The 12334-nt window shown below is 54.7% G+C and overlaps 1 protein-coding gene across 4 annotated transcripts in view; it reads left to right on the top strand.

The window, feature by feature from the left end:
* VIPR1 (vasoactive intestinal peptide receptor 1) overlaps window positions 1–3994 on the top strand; it is a 33308-nt gene extending 29314 nt beyond the window's left edge. For 3 of the 4 annotated variants that reach the window (XM_082724673.1, XM_082724675.1, XM_082724674.1), the window contains exons 11-13: window positions 1515–1644; window positions 1879–1920; window positions 2582–3994. In XM_082724673.1, the coding sequence (XP_082580799.1) occupies window positions 1515–1644; window positions 1879–1920; window positions 2582–2773 (364 nt within the window). In that variant the 3' untranslated portion in view covers window positions 2774–3994. The remainder of the gene's footprint in view (window positions 1–1514; window positions 1645–1878; window positions 1921–2581) is intronic. The other variant, XM_082724672.1, reaches the window with a different exon arrangement.
* The last annotated feature ends 8340 nt before the right edge of the window (window positions 3995–12334 follow it).

Here is a 12334-nt window from a genome sequence, read left to right as displayed (position 1 = left end):
TAAGATTCTTGGCTAGAATGTCACGAGCTGCTGGATTTAGGATTCTATTCTGGAATCCTGTGATTCTCTCCGATGAGACTAAGGCTCACGTTCCCCCCCACCACCCGTGTGACGACATTCTCCCCCGCTGGGTGCGTAGGAGGAGCTTCCCTTCCAGTCTGAGAACGGAAGGCCCTGAAGGGATCTGTGTCTGCCAGGGGGCAGCACATCAGGCCTGTGCATCCTAATCCTCCCCTTTGCCTGTGGGGCCCTGTTTTCCCCAATGCACAATTGCTCCAAAGGGCTCAAAGCCGAAGCAAAGAGAGCTGGTCATCACCAGGTCTCCGTGGGTGAGACAGAAACCAAACAGCTGTCAGCAGGCAGAAGCGTTGGGGGGGAATAGAAGATGGAGCTCCCCACTGAGGGGCCGTCAGCTTCCACTCTTCACCTCCCCATAAGCCTTCAATTTAAAGAAAGCCTCCATCTGTCAGCCTTGGGCATGGGGAATAGGTTTGTGGCCCAAGAGGGTGGGCAGTGCTCAGGATCTTGGAATGGTTGGGAGCCGGGTCCAGGAAGGAGCTGGAGGGGCAAGGCCCCAGTCTCTGCCCCCAGTCAGCTATGGGACCTCAGACACAGGACTAGGGTTCCCTGGACTGACTGCCAAGGCAGAAGAGATAAAGGCAGAGACCCCTTGGCCCTCAGACCTCTCCCAGCCAATGAACTATGGGCTCACTGAGCTGCCCGGACTGGCTGTGAGGTCAGGGGACTGGCAGGGTGAGCCCTGCTCCATCGGAGAAGGAGGGTCATTTGGAAGGAGGATCAGCCCTGCTGTGCACACATGGCTGGCAAAGGAGGGGCTGGCCCTGCTGGGAGTGTGTGTATCGGTGTGGGGAGGCTGGAAGAGAGGGAAGTGATTCCAGAAAAGGTGGCAACTCCTAGAGGAGCGGACAGGCGAGAAACCAGAGACAGAGAGCAATACTAAACCAGGCATAAACTTGAGTGCCCAGCATCCTCCCAAGTGGCCTCAGGAATATGGGGTCAGCACCCCAATTACAGAGACTTCCTTCCCAAATGTCCTCATCCCCAGTAGAGAATGAATCTCTTGTGGAAGCAACGCATTTCACAGCCCCAAAAGCACTTCTGAATTTAGAGTGGGCATCTCTGTAATTTGATCATGTTGAGCAGACATTGACCCCACTGTGAGGATTAGGGAATCTGACACTAGGATCTCCTGTGGGCTGAAAACATCTCTCCCTTTCCTGCCACAGAACTTGAAATACTGTATCTTATCTTCAGGGTTTCATACTGGCCTTGTTTATAGACTCCCCTCCAGAAGGGTGAGAATAGAGTTTCCCTCTCCCTCATGCTTGTCTCCAGGCTAGGAGAGCTGGGGGGCATGAGGGCATGGGCACCGCAGATCTGAAGCAGGAACAGAGGTGAACACAATATTTCCAGGAGCCAGCAACCCAAGCTCATACTTCCCCGTTGTTATCCCTACCTCCCATGCCCACCGTCTGCACCTCTCCTGTCCCCAGGAGGCTGGCCAAGTCCACCCTTCTGCTGATCCCCCTGTTTGGAGTGCACTACTTCGTGTTCGCCTTCTTTCCCCACAACTTTAAAGCTGAAGTGAAAATGGTCTTTGAGCTCGTCGTGGGGTCTTTCCAGGTATGAACCAATGACCAAAGGCTGCATACTTCTCTGGGCTTTAAGGGAGTTCAACCTGGGGCCTTGGCCCTTTGCCAGTGGCTTCCAATTTTTTCCCTGTACTGTTTAACCCCCTACTGTATGCTTTGCTCTTTGGTTAACCAGGGGAACACAGGGGCCATGGCCATGGGTGGTACAGGGCTGGGGGCTCCTGGAGTCTGTCTGCCTCACATCTCCGGCTCCCTTCTTCCCTAGGGTTTTGTGGTGGCCATCCTCTACTGCTTCCTCAATGGTGAGGTAAGCCCCTCCCAGATCTTGGGAACCAGGCAATAACACTCCAGTTGGCCCAGGGTCGGGAAACAGCGATGGGATATGTGCAAAGCAATGATGAGTTCAGTCTTGCTACTCCGAGTGTGGTTCTCAGACCAGAAAACAGGTGGAGGTGCACACCTAGGACCTTGTTAAAAATGCTGATTTCTGCCCCCACCTGGCCTCCCAGACCTGCTGACTTACCATGTGTATTTTAAGACAAACACGCACACATACACGCATACACAGACGTGGGATTCGTGGGCACATCAGTTTGTTAAGCAGCTGTATGCAGCAAGTCGGTGGGGGTGGGGGGGACCCACCATCAGAGGCTAAGTTGCTGTAGAGCCCTGGTTACAAAGCACAGAACTCCATCCACTCAGATGAGCCTAAGTGAGCTGAAGGGCAGGGAACAGAAGAAGGGGGATACAGCCACCCCCAGGCAACACCCCCTCCCTCCCTGGGCTGCACCCTCTAATCCTCTCTGCCTCCTACCTCCTCCCACTCCAAAGCCTTGATTTGACCCCCCCCCCCCATTCCTATGTGGTCCCAACTGTGCACTGGCCAAGGGAGGATCCATCCGGAGCAGGCCAGTCAGCAGTGTTAGAGGCCTCCTAGGGGCGGGCTTGACCAGGCTCCCTTCCCCCAGGTGCAGGCGGAGCTGCGGCGGAAGTGGCGGCGCTGGCACCTGAAAGGCATCTTGGGCTCGAGCCTCAAATACCAGCATCCCTCAGGAGGCAGCAACGGCGCCACGTGCAGCACGCAGGTGTCCATGCTGACCCGCGTCAGTCCCGGCGCGCGCCGTTCCTCCAGCTTCCAGGCCGAAGTTTCCCTGGTTTGACCGCCAGGCGCCCGGGGGCGCAGGGCGGGCCCCTCCCGCCCGCACCACCCGCCCCGGGGTGGCACTGGGGACAGAGGCCTGCCCGAGCGAGGCCAGCCCCAGCCCCGGGCTGGGAGGCTGTCCCGCCCCCCAGGACATTGTCCAGACGCCCCTAGAGAACTCTGCCCTGGCGTTTTCCCGGAGGAGGGGAGGGCGCAAGGATGCGGGAGCAGTCTAACCTCTATGCAGGCTGGAGCGCTGGATGCTCCCTCCCGGGAAGATGTTGGGGTGGAGCTCAGTAGTCAGGCTCCTCTCCGCCAAGGCCCCCTCCGCCAATCAGGGGCAAGGAATCCATACACGCTCACCTGACTCTGCGCCCCGCCCGCCCGCCCGCTCTCAGGAGCCAGCCCAGGAAGGCCACTGCCGGTTCCCCTGCGCCGTGTAGGTGGGAACGTGGAGAGCGCCGAGGGCAGAGATCTTGCTCCTAAAGGTCACACGCAGCCGCCGCCGCCGCCGCCTCGGCAGGGCCTGAAGTCCCGTGGTCGCTGTCAAGTTCCTTTGGGTGAAACATTGACGCTCAGGCATCTCTTCCGGGATGCCATCCCCTCCCCCATCGTCGTGCTCCAAGACGCCCAGCTCCTCCCGGTGGAGTAGTTCCTCTGCCTCAGGCAGGTGCGCTTCTGATAGAATTTAGTTTGGGGTGCACAGGTGTCTCCATAGTCTGTGCAGAAGTGGAGTGGTCCCGGGTCGGCTGGAAGAGTTGAGACTGCCTTACGGGCTGTGGGAGTTTCCCACATGTGCCAACTATTCAAACCAGGCTCAGAGACGTGCACTGATGAACCTCTTCATCTTCGCATGGTCAGTAAGGTGTGAACTACGGACCCCATTTCACAGATCGGGAAACAGTCTCCCAGCGCCGGACCTCGCCTGTCACAAAGCTAGGGTTTGATCTCAGATCTGACCGACAGGGAAAGTGAAATTAACTGCTGCATTTTATATATTGTAACAAGCTGAATCCTCTTGGTTATTTGTATCACCGCTAATATTGTTACCACCCAGCCTGGAGTGTGGCTGAGGGGTCCTCTGGCTCTGATATCATCCAAACCAAAGCCTGTGGGCCGTAGCATCCTGGGTCTACCCCACACCTTGTAGCCCCATGGCTTCCTGCCCACGCCCCAGCCAGAAGACCCCCTCAGCTCTGCAAACAGGTTTGGACAACAATAAATGGTGGGTTGAATTGGCTTGGTTTCTCTGGTGGATGATATTCCCGCGTGACTTCCAACATACAGCAGTCCCCTCCTCACCCCATTCAGAGGATGGGAGGTTGAGAAGAAGGGGAGGTCACAGTAGCCAGCTGCCACCACCGTTCGGGCTTTGGATGGGAATCCTGCACTCCCAGGTGACAAGCACATGGTTCTAAAGGCTTTCAACTCATGTTCCATTGAGTGGTATCCTCTGCCTTCTGAGAATGATGAAGGTCCTTACTCTCTGATGAGGACCCTCAATGAGAAGACCTAGTATAAGGTCATCATCGTGTCTCCTGACCTTCTAAATCCAGCCCAGAGGAGACAATTCTATTCTTGGATCACTGCAAAACAGCTGACAGAGCTGCCTGTGGTCCCCAAAATGGTTAAGAGGGAGTATTTTCCAGACCAAAGTGATTCCTGCAGACAGGGAGAGGTGCAGGGGGGTGTGAGCTGACCATGTCGACATTGCCCAGAGTTTGGCTAAGAGGAGATAGGTAGAGGACAGAGCAAATGTCACCAAAATGAGTGACAGAGCCAATATGACTAATGGAAAGGGTTAGACGCAGAGGCAGGAGGGCGAAGTCAGTGTCAGTTAGCAAGAAGTCTCTGAAGCCATTGCCTGACCTGACCCCATGCCTTCTATTTCCTGCAAACCTGCAAGGAGGTTGTCCTGCTATGGGAGAAGAAGAGGGATACCATACTGGTACCAAAAAAAGGTGGGGGTGGGGGGAGAAGAAGAAGAAAAAGAAGAAGCAGCAGCAGCTAGTATAGGTTGCCAAAGGCTCAGATCTGCTTGCAAGGGTCCTTAAAAGCCTTGTCCTACTCAGAAACAACCCAGGACCCATAACAAATGACAGTCGCATACCTGCACCCTGCAGAGGCCCAACTCAGGAGCAGTTAGCCCAAGGTCAGAGTGGCTGGACCCAGAGCACGGACAGCCCCAGGCACATACCCTTGGATCAATGGCCCAGGAGGTCTGGCAAGCACAAACTCCATCTAGATTCACATGCCATGCCTGCCTTGTGCATGGTCAGCTGTAGGACAGAGGAGGCAATGTTCCTAGCTTTGGTTTCAGGCACTTTCTGGCTTGCTGGAGAGAATATTCTTGGCACTAACCATCTCTTCCCCTGCCCAGACAAACAGTGGTGACCACTGATGGGGTGCTGGTGGTGGAGAGTGGAGGGGAGGGTACGTTTGGGTCTCCTTGAACTTGCTCTGTTCTTCCCTGAGAGTTCCCATCCCTACTACTCCAAGGCACAGGGGACAAGAGAGAGGGAACAGGCAGGATGGCCATGCTCCTCTCACCCAGCTAAGCCATGTCACTCACTCTGATTTCCCTCCTCCCCTTTTCAACTCAGTTCCTCTCTGAAATGGTTCCAGAGACATTGTCTACCAGTAAGGTTCAGAAGACCCAGCCCTAATCTTTTAGTCCCAGTTCTGATCCAGACATTCTCATAGATCTTGAGCAGTTCCCCATCCCTCTCTGGGCCTCAGTGTTTCCACCTGGTGGATGGCTAGACTTAGCTCCTGCTAAGGCATGAGCAGTTAATGAGGAAGGGGCTTCCCAGAGCCCTCTGTCACCCGCTCCGTCCTCTGGGCTCGGTGTCGACAGCAACTGGAGGGAGATCCCTAAGCAGACTAGGAACAAGGTATGCACAGAGGACAGAGGCTATGAGAGAACAAGGAACAGTTCTCTGGAACTGAGGGATGAGTTCAGGCTGGTGGGAGAAGGGGACGGAGCAGGGGAAACAAATGGAAAGAGTTAACAGATTCTAGAAGCAGAGCATTTTCAGAGGAAAGGGCAGCACCCCAGCTTCCAAATCAAGGAACCTACAGGCTCCCTGGCCTATGGGAAGGCACCAAATCAAGCTGGACCCCGCCTGTCCACCACAGCGCCTGAAATCAACCATTAGTGTCATAGCATCAGGATAAGGAGAGAGCCCAGGGGAGACCAGATGTTTCAGCCAGAAAGGCAGCAAGTGAAACAACCATGGAGAAACCCAAGACATGGGCAGCAAAAGGGAGGACTCTCGGTGGGGTCCTGCCCTGAGAGGTGGCAATAGGTGAAAAGCCCAGCGTTGGGCATTTGGGAACAGAGAGAAGCTGAAAGAATGCCTCAGGCCAGCAGAGATCATGGGCAGACATCCCAAGCTGTCTGTGGAGTGGGAGTGACCAGGAACAGAATTTTTCCTGTGCTCCCTCTTCCCTCCAGCCCACCCCCCCCACACACACACACACCCCTGCCAGGCCTCCAAAGGCATTCATCAGGCCAGTCCAGCTCATCTCTGTCGCCACCTAGTGGGTATCTCAAGGACTTCACCAAGGTGTCCTTTGGGCCCTGAACACCAGGGTTCAGGCCACTCCCCAGGAGGCCAGGTGACACAGAGGGCAGGCCTCTCTCCTCAGCTCCATTTCAGACTGAAATACAAGAAGGAAGTGGGAGCGAGGCCACAGGCCTGGTGAGCCCAGAGACAGTGTGGGATTAGAGACATCCCGGCCCTCAGACCCAGGCCCCTGAATTTTGTGGCATACAGTGATCCCTGTCCCAGTTCCAACTGCAGAGCTGGGCCCCTCGGGGACAGATTAGGCCCTGGCCCTTGACTGAGCCCTGACCCCAGTTCCTGAAGGCAAAGTCCAGTTAACTCAGGTGGGTAGGTGCCTCCTGGAAAGAGGCACAGGGAGCTGCCCACCATCCTGGTGCAGAGGGCCACCATCAATCAATGGTAGAAGCCACCATGTGGACAGCACCTTCCATTCTAGGGCACAGGCTGAACAACGAGGGTGGGCCAGTGAACCAGCTGGATGGATAAGGAGCAGCTTCCCAGGTGAAGAGACATTGGGTTGTCTCAGGACTAAGTAGGCATCTCTAAGTCCCAAGGGAGCCATGATGGACGCAGGGACACCCAAATCCAAATGAGCAACAGGAACCCAGTGAAAGCTCCTTAAATGAGGCCAAGGGGATAAGTCAAGGGGTAGGCTGCTCTGGCTGCTGAGAAGGGCCCCAAGGGTAAGCTGAGGAAAAGACGCCTATCCACCATCCAGGTGAGGGAGGAGGAGGAGGAGGAGGAGGTTTGGGGAGTTGATGACCCAGTTTGGGAGAGGCTTTCTGTAAAGTCTGTGGGATGTCTGGGGAGAGCCCTCAGGCTGCTGAGCCAGGATCTAAAGCAACAAGGCACAGTCAGAGGTGGGGAGACCAGGACAGCTCCCATGGGGGAGGGGCCACTGGGAGTCCATATCTGCAGACATCCCCATCCGACAGTGCTGGGCTGAGTGCAGTGAGGAGTCAGTGTCAGCCCCTCCATTCCCACCACTTGCCCAGGGCCCATTTCCTGAGCAATGACCCTGCCTCTCCCCCCTCCCCCCATGTGGGAACAGGAACTGCTCTTATCTCTCCCGAGGGAGGGGGGCTGGAGCCACAGCTGGCAGTCATTAAACACCCTGATCAGGCCAGGGATATTAATAGCCAGGAGTCAATGGCCCAGGAGACACAGCATCCCAGGGAGAGGGACAGTAACCTCTGCAGGCCATGGGGATGAGGAAGACAGGTCGGAAGGCCATCCTGGCAATGCCCTAGTCTCCACGCAGGATGGCTGGGGTAACCAGAGTCCAGAGAAGAGAAGGGACTTCTCCCCAGCAAGTCATTGGCAACATCCATACTTGAACCCAAGTCTCCAAATCCCAGAGCCCTGCTTCGTCATATGGATTGCCACAGATGAGATTCACGCAGAGTGCCCTGTGTGGAAACACAAGCAGAGCGGACCCAGCAGAGGACACCAATCGTTAGTCTCTTTATAAAAATCTCGGTATCTTGTTCCTTGTGTATTTTTTGCATTAGCTTTTTAAAAAATATTGCATTAGAATGTTATTTATCCAGCTTATTGAATTTTTTTTTTTTTGCCACCTCCTTAAATTTTGCATCTAAGGCAAATGCCTCACTGGTCCCAGCCCAGCTCCCAGAGGTCCCAGCATCCCTTGGTTGCAGCGTGTCAGTGTGGAAAAAACTGAAGCATTGTGAACCAGCCTCTACATGACTCAGGGGGCAAGGGTCCTGCCTGGGTGATGCCTACTAAACATAGGCAGCTCCTAGGTTAATGCAGCAGCTCAACCCAGTAGTTTGTCTGTCTCCTCTGCCATCCTCAGTATTTTGACTTTCATCCATAGACGTATCCCCTCATGCTTCCAAGATGGCTGCCAGTACCCCAAGCATCATGTTCTCACAGAATGCCATGCAGTGGCATAGAGACTGTCTCCTGTGTGACTCCTTTTATCAGAAGGATAAGCTATGCCAGAACCCAGCTTCTGCACACTTTCCTCAGGGTCCTGGGCCCAGACCAGCTCACATACCCAAGCTCTGTCTACAACTTCCAAAAGGAAAGTTGATCTAATAAGGAAGGAGGGAATGACTGCTGACTCTCAGTCTCTTTCTGGATGTCTCTTTGGGTCAGTATGTGGCCTTTCGGCTTCCCTCCACCCGAGCCTCGTGGTATAGCATATGGTAGAGGTGAGGAAGCCCAATCAGTCAAGGTTAAGCACAGGAGGTTGGGGAGAGGAACAGAAGACAGTCTAGGTATTTTGTGCAGAAAGATATTTAATGTAGGGAACTATATGTAGGAAGGTTTGGAGGAATAGAAGTTAGGGCGTACTTCTGCCCTATGATAGGTCACGCCACCCCAGCTCCCACCTTGTAGGAAATTATGGCTGACCTCCTAGTTGCACATCCATGAAGCTAAGGGCAAGAAAGTAGAATGAACACTGTGTCCGGTTGCTGCAGAAACTCATGTCTGTCAGTTCCCACCCAGCAGCCACCGCACTATAAGGAGAATGGTCACCACCTCCTTTCTGCCTCCCAACTCTCTCCTGTGGTGCATCCCTCTGGCAGAGCCTAGGCAGCGTCCAGATCCCCAGCAGCAAGGGGGGCTGGAAAAGGTAGCCTCTAGCCTCCCTGCAATGCATGGGACTGTGGAAGGGGCAGAGAGGGGTGCCAGCTAGCAATGGATGATTTCTAGCACAGGGGTTCAGGTGGCTTTGTAGCCCGAGTCTCCAGAAAGACAGCCTGAGACAAAAGTCTGTGACCAAGACAAAGGAATGGGGGACAGGGAAGTGGGAAGCAGGGAAATGGGGGAAGACAAAGGAAGGTGGATTATTCACCCGTCAGGTGGAGCCCCTCACAAGCGCCCTCCCAAGGGTCAGGAGAGCATGGCCTGCTGGCTCCCATCATCTAGGGCTCAAGGTCCGCCCACGGCAGCACCGCGAGTCTTCCATGCGCGAGTTGTCATGTGGGTTCTCAATGTGGCTTCAGAGGAACTCCAGACAGAAAGTGATAGCTGAGGTGGAAAATGGGTTATTCCTGCAGGATCTGGAAAAAGGAAGTCAATAGGATACAATGGGTTCCTTCCCTGGCAGAGAAAAGGAGCCTAGCCCAAAGGTCCTGGTGCTACGCTGTGTACTAGGGTTTCTTCATGGATGCTCACCATGGCCGAGGGACACTCAGCCTGCTCTCCTGGCTGTGACCCCAGGGCCTGCCCCAGCAGATCCAGCCCCACCTTGGCCCACTCTGGCCCCTCAGCCAAGCCCCTATCTAGCCCAGGGTACAAGACCCCCTCCCCTCACCACTGGCCATCGCAGTCCCACCATGCCAGGCCCAGCAGCTCTAAGTCAGCCATCTTCCTCGTGCCCCATGGCAAGACCTTCTGGATCCCTTCCAGGCCTCTGGGAGCTGAGAGAGGCTGGGTGGCACTCACTGTGACTTTCTTGCCATCAAATCCAAGGCTCTCCCATTTTTGCCCAGTAAGGCCACCTAAGGGACACAGACGGCGTGGCTGGCTGATTCTAAGTGCAGAGTGGGACACACGCCCCCTCTATTTTCACAGTTTAGGGTTTGTCCCCCTGCCTTTAAGATTTCATCCCAGAGGATGAGAACAGGACATGTCTGGGAGATTCCTCCCCTTCTCCGTCCTGCCACTCGCCAGCTGAAATGGGTTTTCCTTCCTCCCCACACCCACCCTCGCTTCCTGCTCTTTGAGATGACATTCATCGCCCACCTTGTCCCAACCCCCAGGTCGTAATGATGGAGGGGATCCAGAGGAATACAATTTCAGGGGTGAGGAGATAATAATTATATTGGTTTTACTATTTTCAAGGTGTGGAGGCCATAACATTCATTCAGCAAATAGTTACGAAGCATGGATGGCGTGCGCAGAGCAGCAAGACCAGGTGACCAAGGCTCTGCCCTCCCGGCACTGAGCCCCCTAACAGAGGAGTCAGATCATCAGTGAGGGAAAATCCCTCGAGGATGTACTGTTAGTACAGCACAGAGAATGTAGTCAATAATATCGTAATAACGTATGGTGACAGATGGGGACACTTACTGCCATGAGTGCCGAGGAATGTACAGAACTGTGGAATCACTATGTTGAACACCTGGACGTCAACGACACTTCAGTAATCAAAAATAAATTTAAAAACTCTAAATACTCACAAAAAATAAGTGAGGAAAATTACACAAGGAAGAAGGCAGGATGTAAGATGTAAGATAAGGAAAATTACACAAGGAAGAAGGCTAGAGTAAGGGGGTGCTCTGTTAGCTGGAGGGGTCAGAGGAAGTCTCCCCAAGGGACGACAGTGGAGCAGAAGTAAGTCATCCCCCCTTCCCAATAATGCTGCAAGATCAGGGGATTATAAAGCAGGGACACCAGAGTCAGGGCCCAGGACCTTAAGGTCCACTTCAAAACATGGCAGGCCCCCTCACACCTCTGTAGCAGCAGCCCGAGCCATACGGGAGGAGAGTACCTCCTGGGGGCTCGGGAGCTCACTGCTTCCCAAGTGACCGGGAGGGGATGGAGAGGCTTGTTTCTTGCTGCCCTCGATTACAACAGTGACCAGTCAGGCCCACAGACTCCGTCTGGGTTTGGGCGCCAAGAGCCCCCGCCTCCCATGCTTGCAAATCCCAGTTCAGTGTCCCCGGTGATGCCCAGTGACAGAGAACAGGCAGCTCTTGAAAAGACTAATATTTACTCTTTCAAACGGGAGCTGGCACAAGCTGTTTCCTACGACTGGTGTCTGGTTCACCCCCATGGGATGGACGCGACAGGAGGTACTATGGGAGATAGGCAGATGTCCCTGCGGACACTAGCACCCGGGATGAGACAAGGTATCTGAGATGGGGACAGCGTGTTCCAAGGTCCTAGGGTGACACATCTGATCTCGGTTTGCACACCTTCACAGTGGAGCGCTCACTATCTCCCTGAGCCCTGCTGGCCGGCCCTGTGTGAGAAAGTTCATCCTTCTGGTAGCCCTGTGTTCCTTACTTCTGGCCCCTGCTCTTACCCCTGGGGCCTCAGAAAATGTGCCTAGAGTAACCCCTCAGGGCAATGGTGGTCCTGGTTAGCTTCACCGTCCCAGTCCGAGTCCCCTCCTGCTTCCCGTCCCCAGGCTCAGGCCGTGGGCTCTGTTGGCCAGAACAGTGTTTCTGGGGTGGGAGAAAGACCTTGCCTTGGAGGCTCCTCGGTCCCTCCTACAGCTGTGTTCCCTTTTCCCTGAGAATCCCCTGTGAGAGTCCTTCGGCTGAGTGCCTCATGTGGGAAAGAGTCTTCGCCAGGAAACTACTGGTCAGACAGCGAGAGTCTGGGAGGGAGGGAGTCCCTGGCGGCCAGAGCTGGCTTACCCATCTACTTTCCCATCTTGAGTCCCCTCCTCTCTGCTTTCTGCCCTCCCCCCACCCTGGCCCCTGGTTCCCGAAGCCCTCCCTGATCATGGCAGCCCCTGGCCTCGGTTCCGGTTCCCCCAGCTCGCCCACAGGAGAAGCCGGGAGGCTCTAACACTGGCAGCATTCGGGTCTAGGAGAGCCTCCACAGAAGCGGGTTTTCTGGGCCTCAAGTCCGCTGAAGGCTGGGCACCCCCAAGGCAAGATGGCCAGCGGCAGTGCAGGCCCCCCGGGTTCACCTAGGGCTCTCAGACTTGACTGCTGACTCTAGCAAGCGTTCTCTCTTTTCTTCAAATTCCTATTATCCCTAACTCACCGGCTCCCCGCCCGTTGTAGGCAACCATTCAAATGTATCTAACACACATGTGTTACAATATAGTCTTATTAAGTATTTTATCATCTCATGTGCATGTATTTCTAATCCAATGCATGTTATTTTTCTACTTGCTTCCACATTTTAGAGATCCATCCATGCTGCTGCATTTTGGGTACTTCTGTCGGCTGTATGGTGAGTGCAGGATCCACAACATGAGGTGTGGGCACATGAAATTTGGGTAGGCAGCCATCTTCCTTTGCGAGGGCCGCCATGACAAGTACCACAAACCGGGTGATTAAACACCAGAAAAATTTTTT

The sequence above is a fragment of the Mustela nivalis genome, assembly GCF_964662115.1.
Source record: "Mustela nivalis genome assembly, chromosome: 1".
NCBI classification, from domain to species: Eukaryota; Metazoa; Chordata; class Mammalia; order Carnivora; family Mustelidae; genus Mustela; species Mustela nivalis.
This window is presented reverse-complemented; position numbering and strand designations above follow the sequence as displayed.